This window comes from Acomys minous (genome assembly GCF_964271855.1).
Source record: "Acomys minous genome assembly, chromosome: 3".
NCBI classification, from domain to species: Eukaryota; Metazoa; Chordata; class Mammalia; order Rodentia; family Muridae; genus Acomys; species Acomys minous.
The window spans coordinates 86,526,779-86,549,451 of record NC_140485.1 but is presented as its reverse complement, the minus strand read 5'-3'; the positions used below and the strand labels follow the sequence as shown (position 1 = coordinate 86,549,451).

Genomic DNA, 22,673 nt, shown 5'->3' with positions numbered 1-22,673 from the left:
TTCGAGCATGTTTATTACAGTATATATTTCAGAGTATTTGTTCCTAACAAATTAAATCACCTTTAAAAACTTGGTCTTGGTCGTGATTTAAAACTCAAGGATTTAACTATTGAAGTAATTTTACTAGCGACAGTTAAAAGATACCCATAAATAATTGAATATGCCTATGCACTTTTTTGTTATTTTTACTTTTTTCTTGATATGGGTAGTAGACAATACTTTATACTAATATATGGAGAGTCTTAAATAAACATTTCTTGAGGCATTACTAGAAAATGTTTGTGCCAAAGGTTTGAAAGGTTAACATGCTAGCACAAAGGGGAGGAACACTCTGTCTGTGTCTGTACTAGAGAAGTAGAAATAGGCTTCTCCAGTTCCAGAACAGTGCAAAAATAGTGCCGAATGGCTGGAACCTCAAAATAACCAACTCCAGAAAAGTCCTTGATGTTCTTTTGGGAGGGGGCTAGGGTGCAGAGGATAACGCAAGGCATGTGGGGCGCGGGGGGGGGGGAGGGGGGGCGGGCGGACCGTAGAATTGCCTAGGCATGATAGAGTAAGGGAAGCTGAATGTTAACCACAAACAGGGTTTTCTCCAAGGATATTCAGGTCAGGCTGAGGGAAACCGGTACCTAGAAAGACTGGCAGCCAACCAGAAAGGCCTCCAGGGACTGAACTTTTGTGGCCCGTGGCCTCTTGTTTCTTTGGGTTTCAGTTGACAAAGCGTGAGGACTTTTTCGGGCTTCTTAGAAGGGCGGGATGAAAACGTGGGTTGAGAAATCCCTCTTCCCCCAAACAGAACAGGAATCCACTCTAAAGTTAGTACTGGGATTGTCCAGGGCGTGAGCCACTAGAACTCTTGCTGGAAACCTATCCAGTTCCCAACCCCGGCAGATATGATCCGGAAAGGGGCGAGGCTCTGAGAGACATACAAGCTGTAACCATCCTCTAGCCCCAACTACCTACAGGGCTTGAGTTCTCTCGCTAAAGGTTGTGTGTCTCCACAGGGCTTGGCGAGGCATGGGGCCACACCAGTCGAACCAGCCCCTTGGACAACGTTGGTCGCGAACTAGGCTCTCATTTACTCCAGGTACAGAACCAGGACTCCTGGCCGCTGGGCCACCATCCGGGCCTTTGTTTTCTTCGGGCGGAGGGCGGGTTTCCAATAGCTCCCCTTAAATATGAGCTCTCAACGTGAGTGGGTCAGTGGTGCCTGCCTCAATAAGCAGAAAGGGAAGCAAACCAAGACTTTGAGTTTGCAAATCTGCCTGCCAAGGCCCCATCAGGACTCTGTCCAGGAGAGGGAGTTCCGTTTGTCCCTTTTTGGCTAAGAAAACTGAAATGTGCGGCACCAGGCCTGGGAGGCCGGGCTTAAGAAGCATCTGAAATGATGAATTTGCAAAGGAAAAAACCGGAATCTGCAGTAAATGCCCTCGGTGCTTTAAGCCGGCGCATTCCGGATTCAGCTGCGTCTGCAACTCATTTTCTCTCTTCCCGGTATTTCCCAAGCTTCGTTCTTTTGCCAGTGCTCCTCACTTTAGGCTAGTCCAAGCCCTGTACAAATCCAAGAACACACATATGCATCCCCAGTAATGAGTTTAAACAATTTGAGGTGGCCATTACTTCGTTATTTGCAGTGCACAGGATTTTTTTTTTAACTGCCCATTGGCCGCTTAAGTCGAAGAACAAATATTTTAAATAATAAAACTCCCAGTGGCAATTTTTTTTAGGAGTCACATTAGTCCCCCACTCTACATCCTCTATTATTATGCATGTCGGCTGAGGTCCTCTAGAGTGGCAGCCGGGAACTAAGGAGCTTAGCAGACCGAGCCAGCAGGAAGCACGTGGTTGGGTCCTTCACTTTCCATTGCTACCTTTCCCTCTCCCTTCTAGAGGCCAAATAGATTTTAGTTTTACTGAACAAAGAGTGGGTGAATGTTTCCCCATTGATCTGGCCTCCATTTTGAATTTATCTAGAAAAGCCCATAGCTCTCTTCACTGAATGTTTCTCTTCACTGAAACATTTGAACTTAGATGAATTACCTGGGTCTCCTATGCTGTCTTTCCTTGTTCCTGTATATTTATATTTTTTTCCCTAGCAGTATGAGCAGAAAAAAACACCTAAACAGTTTTTTGCCCTTTATACCTTTCTCAGTTTCTTTCCTCTCCTCACTAAGTTTCTGGCAGTTACACCCTGAAATTCAGGGGTTCTTCACTCCCCTCTTCACTGGTGCCCACTTTCCTACAGTCTGATTTTTCCCTCATTGGGCTGCACACAGGGGGCACACACATTCCAAGGCTCTGCCTGAACTGGTTCAATGAACAGACACAGGAAGCTTACTTGTATGCCACACAAAAAGCCCTGCCCTCTTGATATTTCCATTTTTAGTGGTGCTGTGGAGTTTCTGGGGGTGCAGATGTTGCAGCGAAAAATAGGAAAGGGAAGAGAAGGCCTTTTTTAAAAATTGAAATGGGCCCAATTAGAGAGGGCTCAGCTGAAAAAGTGTCATTTGGGCCAAGACTAGAAGGCGGTGACACTAACGGCAACACTCTTCTCTTTCATGTTCCTACAATAACACAATTTCCTTAATTCATCTTCTCTTCTGCCTGTCTCTTTCTTAAAAATTTTACACTACTGGCTCTGATGTCCTTTGGACAAATTCTTAACTGTGTTTCTGAGAGATCACAGCTCCAAAGCTTCCCACAGAATTGAAACCAGCACCTGTCACTTGAACTGTTTAGTCCTTGTGACCCTAGCTGGTCTCCAGTCTAGACCACTTCCCGGGGCTCCCAACTTTTGTTTCCTACTGCCAACTAGACACATTTAAGACAATAATGTATTATCTCCCTTTCCTGACTTCTGCTTACACAACATCTTGGTTTCCAATTGGACAGGTGACATGGGCTCACAAGAAAAATCTCAATTTTTCTGTTTTCGGCCTTAGTTAGCAGTGCTGCCTTTTGATTCATCTCCTGACTGGAACCAGGAAATGAGCCTTACTTTCTCTGTCTGCCACCAAGTTAATATAAAATTTGCATTCAGTACCATCGTTAAATCACACCCTCCCCTCTCTTAGACCTGATTTTAGGCCTGCATGTGCTCTTCATCTTGACTCCTGTAGGTCTTTCTGCTAGGAAAAAAGGAACACATGAAATATGTTACTTTCTTGCTTAGAATGTCTTTTAGAGCCACAATGCCTGCAGGGGCAATTACAGGGCCCTCAGATTGACATTCCAAACTCTAAAAATCCACTGAGTATGTGCTTATCATATTAGTCTCACTAGCTTTTAACACACCAAGCCAACCTTCCCCTCAGTCCCTGACTTCATTACATCATTTCCTGTTCTTGAGATGCTCTTCTCTTTAGTCCATGCTTCAAAGTTCTTCAAGACCCCTAAAACACTTAGATTCCGGCTCTCCCATCTATTCAACACTATCTGCTTAATTGTGTGGTCAACACATTTAACTTTGGGATAGATGTCCCTTTCAGCTCTCTGAGTTATCCTAGGTCTCCATTGCCTCATTCACAGAGATGAAGGGACAGGTAAAAGTCTAAGACGTTTCCTTATAAAGAGCCTGCCAGCTTGGTGCATCAATGTAAACATAGACAAACACACATATTGTAACACTGCTTTACAGACTGGCTGCTCAGAAAAGCCTCTCATCTCCTAAATCCCCCTCTCCTGAGTTTTTCTTGGCCAGCTTGCTTCTGTCTATAACTTCAAATTGCCAGTTCTCCCATGTCAACCAGTGTCTGTTGCACTAGATTACTCTTTTCATTGTTGATCACAGCCTCGAAGGAACACTTCAATATTTACACAGGTTCTTACAGGAATCACTACCCTCAGAGCCTGTTGAAGGCTATGATTCAACTCCTATACCCAGAACTTTGGTGTGCATCTGCCAACAGATTTTTTTTCCTATTGCAGTGGATCTTGAGTCTACACCCTCAGTCTGACATGTCAGTGTGCTGCACACTTAGAGACTTGGGAAGTTCAAAAGAGGAGATCCTTGTGGTTGTTCTATGTCCTGTTTTTGGACAGTCTGTGACAGCCTCATCTTTCTGTCCTGACTGTCTCTAATGTCAGTTCTCCTTGCTTCATTTCTTCAGATCTCTCATTCTATTTCTGCCTCCCCAGACTCTGGATGGCTTCATCTTCGTGGTGGCCCCAGATGGGAAGATCATGTACATTTCAGAGACAGCTTCAGTTCACCTGGGCCTTTCTCAGGTAGGTGAGTGGTTCACCCTTCCAGCCTGCAGTGTTTACAGCTGGAATTGTGCAGGAGGGCTTCCCCAATCATTTTATATCTGCATTTGGGCACTGAAAAAACTCTCAGGTGACTGGAGGACTCAATCCTCTTGTTTCTGGACAGACTCAAACAATTGCTACTTTTTGGAATTTTTACCGCAAGTTAGAAGGTGGGAGGAGGTTACATACTTACCTTGTTTTGCTGAGCCTTACAAGGGACGTGACTGACTATCATTGCTCCCACCACTGCTGACATTTATGAATATTTTACAGTCAAGGAAGCTGAGAGTTAGGTAAGATACACTACGTAGCAAGTGACAGAGTCTATTCCATCTTTATGGTCCTACTGACCCCCTGATCCAAGTTTTCAGCTTCTTCCAGGGGCATTGTACCACTGTAGAGATAGTGACACCGTCCTCTTTACAGGTAGAGCTGACTGGGAACAGCATCTATGAATACATCCATCCGGCTGACCATGATGAGATGACAGCAGTGCTCACAGCCCATCAACCCTACCACTCTCACTTTGTACAGGGTAAGGCAGACAGGCCTTAAGCTTCTGCTTATGTCAGTCAGTTTGGGGGCTTTCCCCATTTAGCTTTGGCTGCTTGGGGCTGCCATCTCTCCTCCTGAGCCTTCCTCCTCTTCTTTCTGGCAGAGTACGAGATTGAACGTTCCTTCTTTCTGAGGATGAAGTGTGTTTTGGCCAAGCGGAACGCTGGCCTCACCTGCGGTGGCTACAAGGTGTGTGGTAGAGATGTACTCAAAAGGCGGCCAGGCAAAACTTAAGGCTTCTGGGGTGAGGAAGGTTGGTTCTTGCCGCTAGAACCACACTTGTCTGCCTTCATAGGGTCTTTGGAATTGGGGCCCTGAAAGCTTCACTGTGGTCATTAAACTGTGTGGGCTCCTGGAGGACACTTAAAAGACTGTGTTCACAGATCAGGACACTGGTCTTCTCTTAGAGAAAGTAAAGCTTTAGGAAAGCAAAACTTTTGAACCCCTCAGTCATTTGATTCTCATGGAAGTTAAGAACTAAAGCCTTAGCTACAAGCTGGGGTTCTTTAGTTAAATGATGTTTTAATTAAATAAAAGCGTCATTGGAAAGCAAGATTCCTACCCTGATTCACCTGTGGCAGGGTTTGGTGGGATCCATTTGTATCTCTAACTTTATTTTATTTTATTTATTTATTTTTTAACAAGCTCCCAGGTGAATTCACCGTGGCTGAGCAGCGTGGGGAGGGGGTTCTGCCAAGCAAAATCCTTAACTGGTTTCAACACAGCCTCCTTTCACAAGCTCATCCTGATCTCTGCTGAGTCTCGCCCTTCCCCCTTCACCACAGGTTATTCACTGCAGCGGCTACCTGAAGATACGACAGTACAGCCTGGATATGTCGCCCTTCGATGGGTGCTACCAGAATGTGGGTTTGGTAGCTGTGGGTCACTCCTTGCCTCCGAGCGCTGTTACAGAGATCAAACTACACAGCAACATGTTCATGTTCCGAGCCAGTCTGGACATGAAGCTTATTTTCCTGGACTCCAGGTAGGTGGGCAGTCTACAGGAAATGTAAAGAAAGGCAGTGTTCAGAGAGGGAGAGCCTTCCCTTGATATTACTAGCCCATTTTACAGGTGGGGCTCCTGACTAGGTTTTAAGAAATGGGGGTGGGAGACAGGAACCCAGGTAAGATGGAAAGTTCTGCATTCATCCTTAGGGGGTCCCCCTCCCCCTCGCAGGGTGGCAGAGCTGACTGGCTATGAACCTCAGGACTTGATTGAGAAGACTCTGTACCATCACGTGCATGGCTGCGACACCTTCCACCTACGCTGCGCACACCACTTACGTAAGCCACCCCCTATTCCCCCAGCCCCCCACCCCTGCCTAGTTGTGGAGCTGGACGACGACTGAAGTCCAAGCAGATTCCTGGGAGTTCTCCCTAGAAGGAAGAGGTGGTTGTGGTATGGGAGAATCCGAAAGGGACTGTTGTGACCTGGTATGCTATCTTAGACTTAATGGAACGGGTAACTCTATCGGAGTCCGGGCGAAGGGGGCGTTCCCCTAGTGGGGTTTTATTCTTAACCTGCAAACACCACTAAAGATGAGAACTGTTCAAACAACCCAGGCTACTTTTCTCATGCGCATTAACTCACTTGCCTTTTGATGCAGCTTTGCTGGGAGCTTAATCTCCCAGTACTGAGGATTTAGAGCTGGAAAAGCCGGACTGGGAAAACCCTTAACTTCTAGTATTTTTTCCCATTGCTAGTGTGGAAGACAGCGGGCCCTAAGAGGGACCGTACTAGCCATTACCATATAATAGGTATCTAGTAGTGGGGCTCAAGACTCAGTGCCATTTAACCGAGTAATTAACTGATGGGTAATTTGCCTGTCATCTCTCCTACCATCGCTGGCACTCAAATCACACAGCACTTGGGACCTGTCTGGGACCCGCCGGTTCACCATCGTCTGCCTCTGTCTTATAGTGTTGGTGAAAGGGCAAGTGACCACCAAGTACTACAGGTTCTTGGCGAAGCACGGCGGCTGGGTCTGGGTGCAGAGTTACGCCACCATCGTTCACAACAGCCGCTCCTCCAGGCCTCACTGCATCGTCAGCGTCAACTATGTCCTCACGTGAGTGCCATTATTAAGTGCTGGCCTGGAACCACCTACTGAGGGCTTGTGTTTTTGTGTGCACGGTCAGGCTCCCGTCCCCCCAGGAGAGGCGGTTTGACGTTAGTTGTTCTGCACAGCCGCAGATCGAGGACTTTCAAGGCTCTCTACGCTGTTTTCTAGGAAAGGAGTTAGGAGAGTCTTTTCTTTTTTTCTCTTTCCCAATACGGTCCACATTTGCTTTGTTTTCTCTCTTAACCTTTCAAACGAACCCTGTATTAAATACAATTTAATACGGCAGAAAGAAGAGAGAGAGAGAGAGAGAGAGAGAGAGAGAGAGAGAGAGAGAGAGAGAGAGAGAGAGAGAGAGAGAGGAAAAGATCCGATGTACAGAGCCATTTACTGTTAACAAACTGGACATCTGTTTCACTTTTTCAGATCTGGGGTTTGAAGTTCTTAATTTTAAACAGAGTCTCCAATCAAAGTTAGAATTCTGAAAGAGTGCTTCTTTCCTTGAACCACAAAGGGAGCCTGAGTGACCAAGAGAGTCTAACTTTAACCCCTAGAAAGCAAAGGCTGCGGGTTAGGGTACAAAAACATGTGGGTGCATCTTCACTAGATATGCGGGGGTGTGACAGACAGGGCAGCTGTTGCTGCTGTGTTGGAACCTTGTTTTTTTCCAGAACCATGCCTCGAAGCTGATCACGTGGTCTAATATGCGCCTGCTGAAGAAGGCATATTCTGTATAGTGTTTGTGAAGGACAAGTTGCAAAGGGTTGAAGTCTTTATAAAGAATTCTTTTGTGTGTGCAGCTTTTTAAAAAGGGGCTGAACATTTGTGATTTTAGGGGACCTCAGAATTGTTTTTACTTTGGAAGTACTAATACACAGACACTTAGCAGAAATGCTGTTTTGACATTAGGCAGTTGGCTATAGAATGCTCTTTGGAATATAATATAATATACACGATGAGGGTTGGATTCATTCCACATCGCTTTAAATTGTCAAATAAAAAATGCAGTTTTTGCTTAGCAATAACACTCAGTGTTTTAAGAACAAGATCTAATTCAGTAGACTCAGAAAATGAATTTGGTTTAAGTAACGATTGATTATTTAAGAAAAAGAATTATAGATGGTTATTAAGAATATTTTAATTGCTCGCTTTTTCGTAAACTATGTTAAAAGAAGTATTTGATGTTCGTAATAGCAAAAAGTAGTGTATTTTAGTACAGAGTAAAACGATATTATTTTGGGTATCATGAAACAAGCCATCTATCTAATGGACACAGATTCTCATATTGCTAAAATCAACACAAGAAATTGGCAAGACATAATTTATAAAATGAACAGGTGAAACAGAAGTAGTAAAGGGTGAAAAATTATGTCTGCTTACCATGGAAAAGAATGAACATTTTCAAAGAAAGTGCTTTGTATGTCTGAGACATCACAAGCATTTTATATAACCTCTGCTCCCTAGTGGTGCCTGTGGCTAGTAATCATTCTTTATCAAACACCAGGGTATATAGTCACACAGACCCCTATAAATGATCTGAAAGGAAGTTTGACTTCTCAATGGTTAAGCTTAATTTGTTTGGAGTCATTTTGAAATATTCTGTTTTGCTTTCCAGTGGTAAGTGTTCTTTGTTTTGTTTTTTGTTTTGTTTTGTTTTTCCTGTTGCTGGGTCATTCTTTACATACTTCTTGAAGATTGTAGAATTAGACCCTTAACTTTACAGCAGATTTAAAAGAAAATAATGAATATAAATACATGATTTATGGAAGGAAAACTAGTGTGGCACACATTTACTGAACATTTCGTATCTCAACTGAAAACAGAAGGAGACACACAGAATAGTACATGCATGGCACACAAGATGGAAAGCTGAACTTGGTTACCCTTTTTATGAGTCTCAGCTCCAATTCCTTGTATAAAAATCCCCAGAGCAATTTTTATAGCTGCAAATGTGGAAACTGCTTCAGATAAAATGTCATCAATTGGCTTTGTGTGTGTTGACAAGATTTCCATAACGAACAGGTTGCTCTTTGTTTGATGTGTATATCACACATCTGGCTGGAAGTTACTAATTTACATTGTCTTAGCAAATTAAATAGATGGCTATTGATTCTCTATGGTAGTGGTGGATTACCACATTTGTTCTTCGGACTACTTCTCCATACAGCCAGAGAATAGTGAAGTGGATCCTTTCCAAACACATCACCTCCACAGTGTCCTTAAATACTAAGCAAGCTCTGAAATAACTTGACACTCCAGATGTTTTCCAAATGTAAACATTTATATAGTATACACTTTGAAGTGATTTTCATGCCATGCAAGTAGAGGAAAATTTTAAGTAATTAATAACAGCGTAATATGTTGGTGAAACCTATGCTCATGCAAAGTTTATTTTTCTAATTTCCTAATGACAAATGTATTGTTAAAGTATACTTAGAAAAAAAAGCAGTCATTATTTTCTAATAAATGCACCAAAGAACAGAAATATCCCTAACCTTGCCTTGATATGCAGCTGCAAGAGTTCTTATAAGAAAAGTTGGATGATTTTAGAGCAGGTATTGTGTACATTCTGCTTTACTGGCTTCTGTGTGAGTACTGTATGTTGCAGATCTGCAGGGAAAAAGAAGAAGACAGCATAGCTATGAACATTCTTAGCTTCTCCACTGTAACATCTGTAATGTTTTTGTAACATCACCCTACAATGAAACAAAAACACAACTAGCTTATGATTTTCTATAAGACATGCATAATCTGACAGAGTTGTATTCCACATTAAAAAAAACTTATATAATCAGTGCTCCCAGGCTTTCAAATGTACATTAAGCGCTAGAGACACCCTGGTCTTAGTATTAAGAGGACAAATTGAGAAAGTCGTTGCAGTGACTGCTGGGGCAAGGCCTGGGAGTGTAAAGTAAAAAAGGGAAGTACATTCTATGAAGGCTTAGCCAGGAATTCATATGTACTTCAGTTTAATTGGTAGTGGTAATTATTCATAGCTAGTTCAGATGGAAAAACAGTATTTAATGCATAGAGAGTTGAAAATGTGAAATACCTAATAAACTATGAAAAGTAATTTAAAGGAAAATAGAAAATACTGGTTCTCTTTATAATTACAGACTTTGCATATTTTAAAGTTAAAAAATACTCTTCTACTTTTAAGATAAATAAATGGAATTCAACAACTTTTGAAAATATCATAGCATTTTTTCAGACCTGGATGTTAAAAAAAAATAGGAGACTGTTGACATTTGCCACATTTCTTTTTGTCTCTTGATGACTGTAGGTGATCAATTTTTATTCATATATTTCCTACTAAATAATTTCAAATAAAGTTATAGACATTGTGCTCATAACATTTTTACATGTCCTATCTAGCTACTGTATCACTTATGATGGTACATTTATAGTATTCTGAATTTCTGCCTATTGAAGCTAGCAAAAGTATAAATAGGTACCATTAAAATCAGCTTATCACTAATCAAATGTTTACTGATGGCCCTAAAGGATAGAATATTTTAAAGTCGATTTATAATAAGAATTATAGAATAATACTATTCTGGTATTATGCCTGTAAAATAAAAGAAAAAATATATATCTTTAACCAGAGAATGTTAAAAATACTTTTAGATTCATTTGTTCTTTCAGATAGGTTAGTGGTGCTGAATTAATTTCAGTGCTAAGATTTAATTTGTTTAAATTTATTTAAGGACCAGTGGTATTTCTATTGCTAATACAATTTAGGAAATTCCTTTTAAAACTTGGTGAAATATCTATCTATCTATCTATCTATCTATCTATCTATCTATCTATTCATCAAAAGTCAGATGAAGGAAGACCCTGCTGACTTACTGAACTTCAGGAAATACCAAACAGGTCCCTCTTGTGCCTCAGATCTGTGAAGTTCTTGTGTAGATTTAATCTTTTTGATGGTTCAAAATAGTAACAACATGTTAATGTATTCCTGCAAAGGAGATTCTATCCTTACTTGTATTTAATTCCTATCAATAATACGGAACATCAAAATTGTCCACAGATGATCCTGGAACTTGCTCTGTAGACCAGGCTGGCCTCAAACTCTGAGATCTGTCTATCTCTGCCTCCAGAGTATTAGAATTAGGGTGTGCACTACAACACTGAGATATGTTCCCCTTTGAAAAGGTCTTATTGAGTAGCTCTCATTTTCTCAATTCTTCTATTTCAACTTCCTGAATGCTAGAATGTCAACATAATCTTAGCCATATGTGCTTTGAATTTATCTTTTATGGATTTGAAAATGTAGTGTTCTATAAAGTAATGAACACTGAACACACATATCTTTCCAAGTGCTTAGTTGCTTGATTTTTTTCTTGAGAGTTCTGTGTAGTGGTTGGATTACAGATCTCACTTCTATTTGTTGGGTGAGGAAACCAAGGTTCACATATGACAAGTGATGGAGCCATGGATTTAAAAAATCTTTAAAATTATTATAATTTTATTATCATGCACCATGTGCATGCAGTGCTCTTGGAGGCTACGAGAAGGCATTGCTTCCCCTGAGACTGGAGTTTCAGCCAATTGTGAACTGCTATGTGCGTGCTGGGAATCAAACCTAGGTCCTCTGGAAGAACAACTGTGCCACTGCTCCAGCCCTCAAAAACCAAGAATTTAAAAACCTACTCATTCTCTGAGAATTTCTTTGATTATATTCATCCCCACCCCCTAACTCCTCCCAAGTCTATCATTTCTCCATTTATATCCCTATCTACCCAAGTCAGTTTGTTTCAATAATTAAAAACAAAATGACCATTTAGCCCAATTTGTGTTGCCCAACTGTCACACTCAAAGAAAACTGACTGTCCTTCTCCCAGCAGTATTTGCTATCAAATGCCAATAGCTCCTAAGACTGTAATGGGATTACAGGCCTCCCTCTGTCCACGTATGCTGAAATTTTATTTGTTTTAACGTGTGCATGTCACAACTGCCATGGCATGGAACTGCCTAATTGTGTTTGGAAAACACTGTTTCCTTGAAGTTATCTATCATCTTTGGCCTTTGAAGATCTTTCAGTACTATTTTCAGAGTTGATCCCTGAGTCTTCTGGGGAGGGGTGTGATGCATGCTCCATTTAGGGTTGAACGTTTCACAGTCTTAGAGTTTTTGTGTTAATTGCTACCTACCTCAAAAAGAAACTTCTCAGATAAGGGATGAGAGATGCTCTCATTTGTGGGTATAACAATAAATCATTAAGAGTGATTTTAATAGCATGTCCATTTAGCAGAATAATAGTACTAGTTTTTCCCCTAGGGTGTGTGACTTGTCTTGCTGCAGATTCTTGGGTCCAATAGCAATGACAACTATGGGTTCTATCTCTTGGAGTAGACCATAGATTTAATTAGAAAGTAGTTGGTTACTCATATAACACTTGTGTCACAATTGCACTACTTGGGATATCTCTTTTTTTGTAATGTGATCCTTTTTAAAAATTAATTTATTTAGAATACATCTAAATTGTTATCCCATCACTTGTATCCTCCCATTCCTCCCTCCGTCCAGCTTTCACCCTATTCCCCTCCCCTAGGTCTATAACCAAGGGGGAACCTCCTCCACCACCATACAGTTACAGGCTATCAATTCTCATCTTGGTAGCCTGCTTATTCTTTCTGAGTGCCACAAGGCCTCCCCACCAAGGGGAAGTGGTAAAATATGGGGCACCAGAGTTCATGTCAGAGTCAGTTCCCACTCTCCTTACAACTGTGGAGAATGTCCTGTCCATTCGGTAGATCAGAATACGGGCTCAATGTTTACTGCTTGTATTGTTCTTGGTGGGTGCAGTAGTTTGAGAAGACCTCCCTGGGACCCGATCCACCCATCATGATATTTTTCTTGTAGGATTCTAGGATCCTCTGGATTCGTCTATTTCCCCATTCTCCTATATCTCTCTTATCTAGAGTCCCAATAGTATGTCCTCACATCTATCCCAATCTCCTGGTAAGTGAAGACTTTCATGATTCATGCCTTTTGGGCTAGTGTCCAATTATAAGTGAGTATATACCATGTGAGTCTTTCTGCTTCTGTGTTAACTCACTCAGTCTGGTCATTTCTAGTTCCATCCATTTGTCCACAAATTTCAGGATTTCATTGTTTTTAATAGCTGAGTAGTATTCCATGGTGTAAATGTACCACAGTTTCTTTATCTATTCTTCAACTGAGGGATGTTTAGGCTGTTTCCAGGTTCTAGCTATTATGAATAAGGCTGCTATGAACATGGTTGAGCATATGTCCCTGTTGTGTGCTAGAGCCTCTTCTGGGTATATTCCAAGAAGTGGAATAGCTGGGTCTTGAGGAAGCCCTATTCCCAACTTTCTGAGAAAGCGCCAGATAGATTTCCAAAGTGGTTATACAAGTTCACATTCCCACCAGCAATGAAGGAGTGTTCCTCTTTCTCTACATCCTTGCCAGCATGTGGTGTCACTTGAGTTTTTGAACTTAGCCATTCTGATGGGTGTAAGATGGAATCTCAGAGTTGTTTTGATTTGCATTTCTCTGATAACTAAAGATATTGAGCATTTCTTTAAGTGTTTCTCAGCCATTTGATATTTTATTCAGTGGAAAAAGGATAGCATCTTCAACAAATGGTGCTGGTCTAACTGGATGTCTACAAGTAGAAAAATGCTATTAGACCCATATTTATCTCCATGCACAAAACTCAAGTCCAAGTGGATTAAAGACCTCAACATAAAACCAGAGACACTAAATCTGTTAGAAGAAAAAGTGGGGAAGAGCCTGGAACACATTGGCACAGGAGACAACTTCCTGAAGAGAACACCAACAACCCAGGCCTTAAGGTCAGCAATTAAGAAATGGGACCTTATGAGGCTGAGAAGCTTCTGTAAGGCAGAAGACACTGTCAACAGAACAAAGCAATAGCCTACAGACTGGGAAAAGGTCTTCATCAACCCTACATCTGACAGAGGTCTAATATCCAAAATATATAAATAACCCAAGAAATTAAACACCACCAAATGAACTAACCCAATTAAGAAATGGGGCTCAGGGGGCTGGAGAGATGGCTCAGTGGTTAAGAGCACTGACTGCCAAGGGATGGGATAACAATTTAGATAAAATATGAATAAATTAATAAAATATATTTTTAAAAAAGCACTGACTGCTCTTCCAGAGGTCCTGAGTTCAATTCCCAGCAACCACATGGTGGCTCACAATCATCTATAATGTGATCTGATGCCCTCTTCTGGCCTCCAGGGGTACAAGCAGGCAGAGGCAGGCAGAGCAATGTATACATAATAAATAAATAAATAAATAAATAAATAAATAAATCTATCTTAAAAAAAAAAAAAAGAAAGAAATGGGGCTCAGAACTGAACAGAGAATTCTACTTGGGATATCTTATCAGACCAGTCATTATTGTAGCTCTTAGAGCTCTCAGCTAGATGAGCTGTCTATTACATCAAATATTCACTATTTTTCCTTTGTGGTGACATCATTAAAAATCATATCTTAAAGAGTTTATGAAATATTATATATATTGTTGTTAACTGACTACCCAGTCATGTAATTGAGCATCAGAATTATTCTTCCTATTTAACTGTAACTTTATGCCTGTAAACTAATCTGTTCTCATCCCTCTTTACTATCTGAAGCTAGAATACAGTCTCTGAACCAATGACAGTATCCTACAATATTTAGCCCTTTATATTATCTCATATGTATACCAATAAAAACACAGGAGGTATAAACTGAGGTTAAAAACCTGCCAGCTCAGCAAGGTAACTTTATTTTCTGAACTATATACAAAATAGCTATTTACAAGTCTACTTCTACACGAAATCTCTTTCTATCTATGTCATTCTATCAAGCTAGTCTACCTTTCTCTTGAGATCCTCCAAATCCAAGAGGGTTCCTTCACTCTATTTTATAGAATGTTGTTTATTCTGTGTCTTGACAGCTGCTTCTGTATTGTTTCTACAAGCCCAGAGAGAAAATCCCTATATTTTATCTGGAGCATCTTTCATGAAGGCTTCTTCCAAGCCAGAAGAGAAAGCTCTTAAAACTCTACTTACTATTAAAGAAGTCTTTAGCTTTTCCCCTACACCCTTAGCAAGCTGCCCCATGTCACCATCAAGTCAGTAGCCCCCCTCCCCCAGCCCTTTGCCCAAGCTATTTTATGTTTACAGCTCAAGGCCATCTAGCTGACTTTGCTTCTGGTCATAGAGCAAAGACCACAAGACCTCTCCCAAGCAAGTTGCCTTATAAAATAGGCAGAAACTTTCCATTCTTTAACACTCTTTTCTATAGAGGCTTTCAGAGGCACACCAACTGCATCTGACATCCATTCAAGCCTCCATATCCTGCCAACAACTAGGTTTTGCATGTACAACAATCAAACATCCGGCAACAGCATGCCGCCTTTCTCTGTATGAGGATGAGAGTCAAGCTAGATTAGGGGAGGAAAAGTCAAAGGGGGAGAGTTGTGTTTAAGTGAGGAAGGCCTGTAGTGATTAGCCCACCCGACTTCAAATTGGAATTTAATGTGCATTCATGGTGGAAGGTTAAGAAGCTGCCTTGATATTATTGCCTCAGAACTGTGTGTTCAGATATTAACATTTTGCTCCTAAAGCAATAGTGATGGCATTTTATCAGTGATATTTAATTAACAACATATAGTTTCCCCTTTAAGCCTTATTAAGGACATTTAAAATGTTACAGTAAAAATAATGTAGGTCCAAAATATGCTTTTTCTGATTTCTTGCATCTCTAGATTACAGATATGTTATTGCTGTTACTCATTTAATTTTTGCTACCAGGTTTAACATTTTATGTTCTTGTAAAACAAAAGTGTTAAATTAGATGTTAGCAGTGAATTGGTAAAACCAATCATACTGTTTATCAGATTTGACAGAAATTAGCTTTTGTGTGTGGGGTATTTCCATATTGTGTGTGTGTGCGCGCATGCGTGTGTGTGTGTGTGTGTGTGTGTGTGTGTGTGTGTGTGTGTGTGTATGTGCTCACAGTTCTTCCTTTGACAGGAAGGAGATAATTCAACAGCAGCTGTCCCTTGTGGTTGAGAATTGGAAACACTCAAGCCTTCGGTTACTGTGCTGTTCTCTGATATCCTGGAACTGCTTGTTTCCTCTTCCCCTTCTGGGCTCCACTCATCCCATGATGCTGCTGTGACTTAAAGAATATAGACTCACAGGATCTTCCCTTTCGTTTTGGAGTGATGACTACTTGGTCATTTACTATATGGTGGCCAGCCTCATTTCTCCTCTGGCTTTCTTCTCTGTTGGCAGGAAGGTGTTCTGATCTTTCACCATATAATAGGAAAACATGGATCACTGACTCATTTGGAGGCCAAGACATGCTAAAGTGGTTCATAAGTGAAAAGGAGCTTTATTTTAATTATAAGAAAGCAAGCTTTTTCTTTTTAACAGTCACCATTTTGGGGGAATACTAGAATACTTGGTATAAGCTCTTCATCTGCAGCTGGACCTGGTGATACAAACTTGCAGTCATAGCTATTCCAGAAGCTCAGGCAGGAACAAGTTCAGGGCCTGTCTTGGCTATAGCATGAGCTCAAGTTCAGCCCAGATAACTTAGTGTGGTCTTATTTTAAAATAAAACACAACCCACTAGTAAAGTGCTTGCCTAGTTTGCCTGAAGTCTTAAGCTCAACCCTTACTGTGTGTGGCTCTGCATGCAGACCTTAATAATTCACCAGAAGACTGCTACTGCTTTTCTTTAGTTAGTGTTTCTCTCTGTACTTTGCTGCCATTGGCTTATGATATTTGATGTTTTTCCCGATGAGCAGGTGGTGAGAGAAAACTCACTGGGTTAAAGTGTTTTCTGTGTTTATGCTATTAAACAAAGATGGCTTGGCTGGAATAAGTGAAACATGGAAATTCCTGATGAATATCTATAATAAAGAACCTGAACATTTTGTCTTGATTTCAAGAGCACCCACCTTTCTCCCTTTCTTGTGTTTTGGACATTCCATGGTCCAAGAAAAGTAAAGGAATTGCCTGTGGTGATGGCAGAGCTGAGAGGGATGAAAGGGGACTTATTTTTGCACAACACTGATAGTGTTTAGGATCTGCCTAGCTTTTGAATTTTTAAATTCCTAAAGGCACAAATTTTGGTATTTATAAATGCCACTCTACTCAGTTCCTTAACTCTATTCTATAAATGTTGAACCCTATGTGTATAATTTCTCCCATTCAGTTAGTCTCACCAGTTGTTGCTGTAATATGCTCTAAAGGCAGGAGAGGTATCTGCTTGCAGGGTGGGAAGCCAGAATTACCCAGTGCCCCCTTTGTGCCAAGATGGTTGAGAATACCTGATAGAGATTACTTTCCCGGAGAAAAAGAACATTTAGAAGAGCCAAGTTTTTATTAGATCTCTTATTTAATTGGAACCACATTGTTAGTAACTATAGCTGATTGATGTTAGTAATTATAATTTCTAGTACAAAAAACATGAAATATTTGCATTTTTGATGATATTCAGTAGGGCCTTTCGTCCTCATTATTCTACATGGATTGTGCATGGCAGTATGTGAAACAAAATTTTGGGCAGCACTTAAGCTCAAACAGCCTATAGTAGACAGCCAAACAGAAGAGACCCCCTAACTTGAGAAGTCAGGTTAGCCTAGTTTGAAATGGAGCTAGGAACACTTGCACTGTTTGTTGAGGGTACAAAGTTCAGAAAGACTCAAGGTGAGAGTGAGGCTCAAAGAGATGGGACTTAAAAGGTTGGAAACAGGATTAGGATCTTTTGATATGGGCCAGTGACTTGTGTCCATTGGAAGCTTAGCTCTGCATAGTTCTTCTCTCAGTAAGTAATTGGAAACAAGATGCAAGCTGCTATTGGTGGAAGTAAGGTTTCCTGCCCTTCTTCACTCTGAATTGTTTTGCTGGAGGTAGGCTTTAGTTATCAGCTTTGGAAGCTATTCTTCTCAAGAATCTTTCTTTTTCCAAATTATTAGTGATGCACCTTCAACATGAATTTAATACTTTTTTTACACTCATGCACAGAATATAATTTGGAAAGTCTGAGATACTAGTGTTTTAAGTTGAATGTAAATACTATTGAAAAGAATGAATAGTACTACCATATAAAGTGGTTTTTATATAGAAGTTAATTTTCAAAAAGAAAATGTGAGGTATATATCAGGACAGGAAAGTATAAGGTCAGGTTGTGACTTGATCTGGATTTGCAGGACCAGAATATCACATTTGCCTCTCTAATTCTGTTCTTATGAGACTATGGTACAGTCTAACCCCCAGGCTTCTTATTAGGATGCTTTAAACCCTAGAAATTCCTGCAAGGCATTTGAAAAATCTGTTATAAAATGAGCTATCATTACTTATTATCATACAAGATAGCACAGTAGCTAAGAGTCTAGTGATTATTCCCAGTGTTGCCACTCACTAGCTCTGTGAGCTGGCAAATTGCTCAACTCTACTGTTTGCAGTTTTAATATGTAAAATGTGGGCAATTTACCTTCTAGAGTCATTCTGACTATTAAATGAAATAGTGTGTGAACATATTGGCACTGTACTGAATTCAAAGTAACATTGAGAAAACATCTATTAGTTGGGTGCTTATTTTAGTGAAATAAAAAGTATTTTTAGCACACTAATAAGCCCAAAACAAATGTGTATGAGTCTTTGGGTTTTAACAGAAGGAGAGCATGAGTTTTAGGAAGGCAGGAGTTTGCTTAAGATTAATAAGTCAGTAGTAGTCAATTTGATGTATTGTTAGATCCTTATTCAGTTGTTTAGGAACCTTTATACATGCCTTAAATTATAAAATATTATAAAAGGTTTACTGAGCACATGGTGTTTGACAGGTACCATGCCAACTTTGAAGGACACAAAAATGAGTGACAAATGTCTTTGGGGGAGTGGGGTAGGAATGAAAAATTTTAAGTACATGTGTTCTTGTCTAACTTTCCTATAGGCCTGATGATGATGAAGTTTTATGCAAGGCAAGTACTCCTATCTACATAAGAACTTAGAAGAAAGCAAAAGTGCCTTAGCACAACTTAGTTTGTCCCTGGTGAGCACAGAGGTGGTCAGAGTCCTCCCAGCTCAGGAGAGAGTAGAGGTATTGCTAGGACTTGTGCCTATTTGGAGGTATTTCCTGGTCTCCAACTCTCTCTCTCTCTCTCTCTGTGTGTGTGTGTGTGTGTGTGTGTGTATGTGTGTGTGTGTGTGAGAGAGAGAGAGAGAGAGAGAGAGAGAGAGAGAGAGAGAGAGAGAGAGAGAGAGAGAGAGAGAGAGAGAGAGAGAGAGAGAGAGAGAGAGAGAGAGAGAGAAGAGAATTCACAATTGAAAATTTCAGCAGTCAGCCTGGCTATAAGCTAAGGCGTTCAATTCCAGTTTTCACAGAGGCATTGTGGCTCCTTTGTATCTCATTCTTTGGTGGTGGTGGTGGGGCGAAAGCTGTTATACTCAAGTTGATTTTAGTTCTTCTGAACTGAAGTTAAGCTGATTTTTTCCTTTTAAGTGAGATTTCTCATTATTTTGTGGTTATACTGATAGGATTATTAATCACAATGAATTTTAACATTGAAAAAAATCACTAGATTACCTTTGTAGATTTATTACATTTCAGAATACTGTCAATAATTTTAGGTTTCTGTAGTTGTTTTTCTCTTTTTCTTTTCTTAATTCATTTTTTTTTGAAAAAAACTTTTGTCAGGATCTCTCTAAATAACCCTGATTGTCTTCAAACTCACTTTGTAGACTAGGCAGGCCTTGAATTCACAGAGATCCACCTGCCTCTGCCTCCTTAGTGCTGCAATTGAAGGCATGTGCCATTATGCCTATCTGGTTTATGTAATATTTTAAAAAGTATTTTCTGTTTGAGGGATGAATCCCAGGTAAATGGCCTGTCTCTGTCTCTGAAAATTGTTCTTTTAACTACAATACTTAGGAAGACGGAGGATAAAGATGCACTCCTATTGGAATGGCTGATGTAAGGAGCTCAGTGGGACTAGGTTACTCAGTCAGTGCATGATAGGTAGCAGTGGAAGCAGTGTGCAGACCCTGGACTACATAGGATAGCATTTTTGTATGCTTCTTTAAGAAGAATGGTCATGTATTAGGATGGGCAAAATAAAGCTGTTACTTTTACACTTAAAAGCCAAACATTGGCTTTTTATGAAGTAGCTGGTGACAACTTGCAGATATTTTGCCAAGGTCTATAGAATCATTCTTTCTTTTAATTTGACATCTCCACAGAGACTCTCCTGTCACCTTCCCTTTGCCAATTTAAGCATCAAAAGTAATATTTTTTTTAAAAAAAGTAGCAGTTGATAAATGTCTCCTATTGAATATCATTTTGTTTAGAATATCTAAACAAAATCAGAATTCAAATAGGAGCTGCTGTTTTCACCATTGTGATATTTTTTGATTGATTGTAAAATGGATAGAACCCTCCACTGGATTTTTCTTTCTTAGGGATTTCCTGTTCAAAGAGAATTTGTTATATACACATCAGTAAAGCTGTGCTAATATAGGCTTCGGGCCAGATCTTAGAAATAGCCTCATTATGTTGAACTGGATATCATAATGGTATCCATTAAGGTAGGATTCTCTCAGTGTTTGTACTTTCAAACCCAAGTCCCTTGCCACTTTTTACATTTCATCAGCAGTAGCACCATTCCTTGGTAACGTATCCAGAGAAAGTGTGGGTCTCACATCCCTCCTTCTAAGCATTGCAAGCTAGAATCTGTGGCTTTCAGTCTTCTTAGGGGTTTGTGGCTTGGTGTTGTTCATTCATCATTTTACTTTCTGGGTTTGTGGTGTATGTTCTGGTGACCAAAGGGTAAAATCCCAGGATTTACTTCCTTCAGGTATCTATGTAGTTGCTATTGCTGTCCAAATGTGCAGCATAACAAGAACCGCCTCCCTTCCCCAGTCTAATGAATGTCAATCCAGAGTTCTTCATTTTAATTTTCCCAAGCTTTAGGAGACTCACAGTGTTGGAAGTCAGTGTTAAGTGTCATTGTGGAAATCATACTGCAGCCCTCGCAAAATGAAGCACCAATTGTGTAGCTATGCTGTATTTGGCTTCTGGACCTGATGGGGCTCAGGAATGCTGGAAGAATGAGGCACACAAAGGTAAAGGCAGAATAGGAGTTGATGCAAATTCTCCAACTAGAGCATGCAAGAATGTGGTGAAGTGTTCTATTGCCAACACTAATTGCAAACTGGGGAAAATACTAGACAATATAGGGCATTTTACACTTTAATTTCCTTCCTGTTTGTGTGTTTTCTCAGTTGACTCATTAGGACTTTTATTATAAAAAAGTTTCTGTCATAAGAATCAGCTTACTTTCTGTTGTGATAATTAAGGGGATGATAAGTGGTGTTTTAGATTGAATTTCTAAGGTAAACTGGGGTGTTGTAAATATTCAGCAAATATTTTACCAGTGCCTGCTGCATGCCAGGCTCTTTGGTAGGGCTGTGGATTGACACAAAATGACAGCTGAGATGCCAGGCTTTCATACAACTTTTAGAAACTTTGGAGGCTCAGTTTGTGTTGTTATAGGTAAACTAGAGGCATCTTGCAGAAATATTAGATACAGTGTGAGAAAATGAGAGAAATCAAGAACACCTAGAGTTTTATCCTGAGCAACTTGGGTAGTGTGGGATAAAGCAGTTTTACAGGCAGTGGCAGCAAATACAGTTGAGTGTTGCAGGTTTCTAACTTGGAGGTGCCTGGAAGAGTCACATTCTGGACTTCAGTGTTGGTGGTGTGGAAATGTCTTAGCTAGTGATTGGAGATCATCAGGGTATGGAAAATAGGACAGAGAGTAGAACAAGATCACTGGTGACTAGGTGACAACCAACAGGGAGGAGAAACTTTTTGGGGACAGAGCAGTAGCTTTGCAAAACAGAAGCTTGAAAGGAAATAAACAGCCAGGTTCTGAGAAAGTATCCTTTCTCTAGTACTGATTTCCCATCCTTCTTCAGTCCTCTTTTACCTGATTGCTTTGATTTATTTTCATACCAGTTAACAACTTCTCTGGTTTCCAAAGTATTCTCCCCCTTGCAGCATCAGCACCACTGGAGAACAAGTAAAAATGCACATTTTTTTTTGCACTGCATCCTAGACTTGTAAATAAATGAAAAAAAGTAGAGTCTGGCAGGTTTGTTTTTTAACAAACCAATTCTGTGCTTTTTTAGGAGTGCTGAAAGTTTGGGCTACTGTTTTCAGGAGAAGAGTCACAAGCTAAATCAAGCTAAGAAAGCAGATGGGAAATACACTATCATCTCTTTCTGGGCCAAATGTCTAAGGCTAAAGAAATAAGTGTATTTTATTTTGGCCAGTAGAGCACTTCTGAAACATTGTCATGGGGAGCCTTGCATGTTAACAGCAGTTAGCTACCTATTCATCTATTGATGACTGTATGCTGTGTGTAGTATTATAATATCTGCCTTCAACTACACAGAGTGAAAATTAGTCATTTCAGTGTGAAGCCCAAATTCTCTACCAATTCTTGAAATCTTTCTTTAACACAAGATCCTGGCTAGACAATTTAAAATGATGCTCGAGGTACACATTTGATGAATTATGAATTTTATTCATAAAATACATCTCAAATTTATTTTAGCTGTTTAAATAATGGAGCTTAATGTATATTTAGTCAAGCATTACAGTAGTAAGGGCTTAAGGAGATTAGAAATAAATGAATCCAATTAAAGAACATGTCCCTGAGATTTGATATGTCATCTGTAGGAGTGAACTGTTTGCACAGTGACTGTAAAGAAATCATTAATGATTAACTATCCAGAAGAGGGTTAA

General features: G+C 40.2%; 1 protein-coding gene across 2 annotated transcripts in view; it reads left to right on the top strand.

Annotated features, from left to right (window-relative positions):
• SIM1 (SIM bHLH transcription factor 1) overlaps nucleotides 1-22,673 on the top strand; it is a 79,892-nt gene that overhangs the window by 8,855 nt on the left and 48,364 nt on the right. For both annotated transcript variants that reach the window (XM_084776249.1, XM_084776250.1), the window contains exons 3-9: nucleotides 1,005-1,087; nucleotides 4,138-4,231; nucleotides 4,679-4,783; nucleotides 4,907-4,992; nucleotides 5,589-5,788; nucleotides 5,981-6,087; nucleotides 6,725-6,872. In XM_084776249.1, the coding sequence (XP_084632375.1) occupies nucleotides 1,005-1,087; nucleotides 4,138-4,231; nucleotides 4,679-4,783; nucleotides 4,907-4,992; nucleotides 5,589-5,788; nucleotides 5,981-6,087; nucleotides 6,725-6,872 (823 nt within the window). The remainder of the gene's footprint in view (nucleotides 1-1,004; nucleotides 1,088-4,137; nucleotides 4,232-4,678; nucleotides 4,784-4,906; nucleotides 4,993-5,588; nucleotides 5,789-5,980; nucleotides 6,088-6,724; nucleotides 6,873-22,673) is intronic.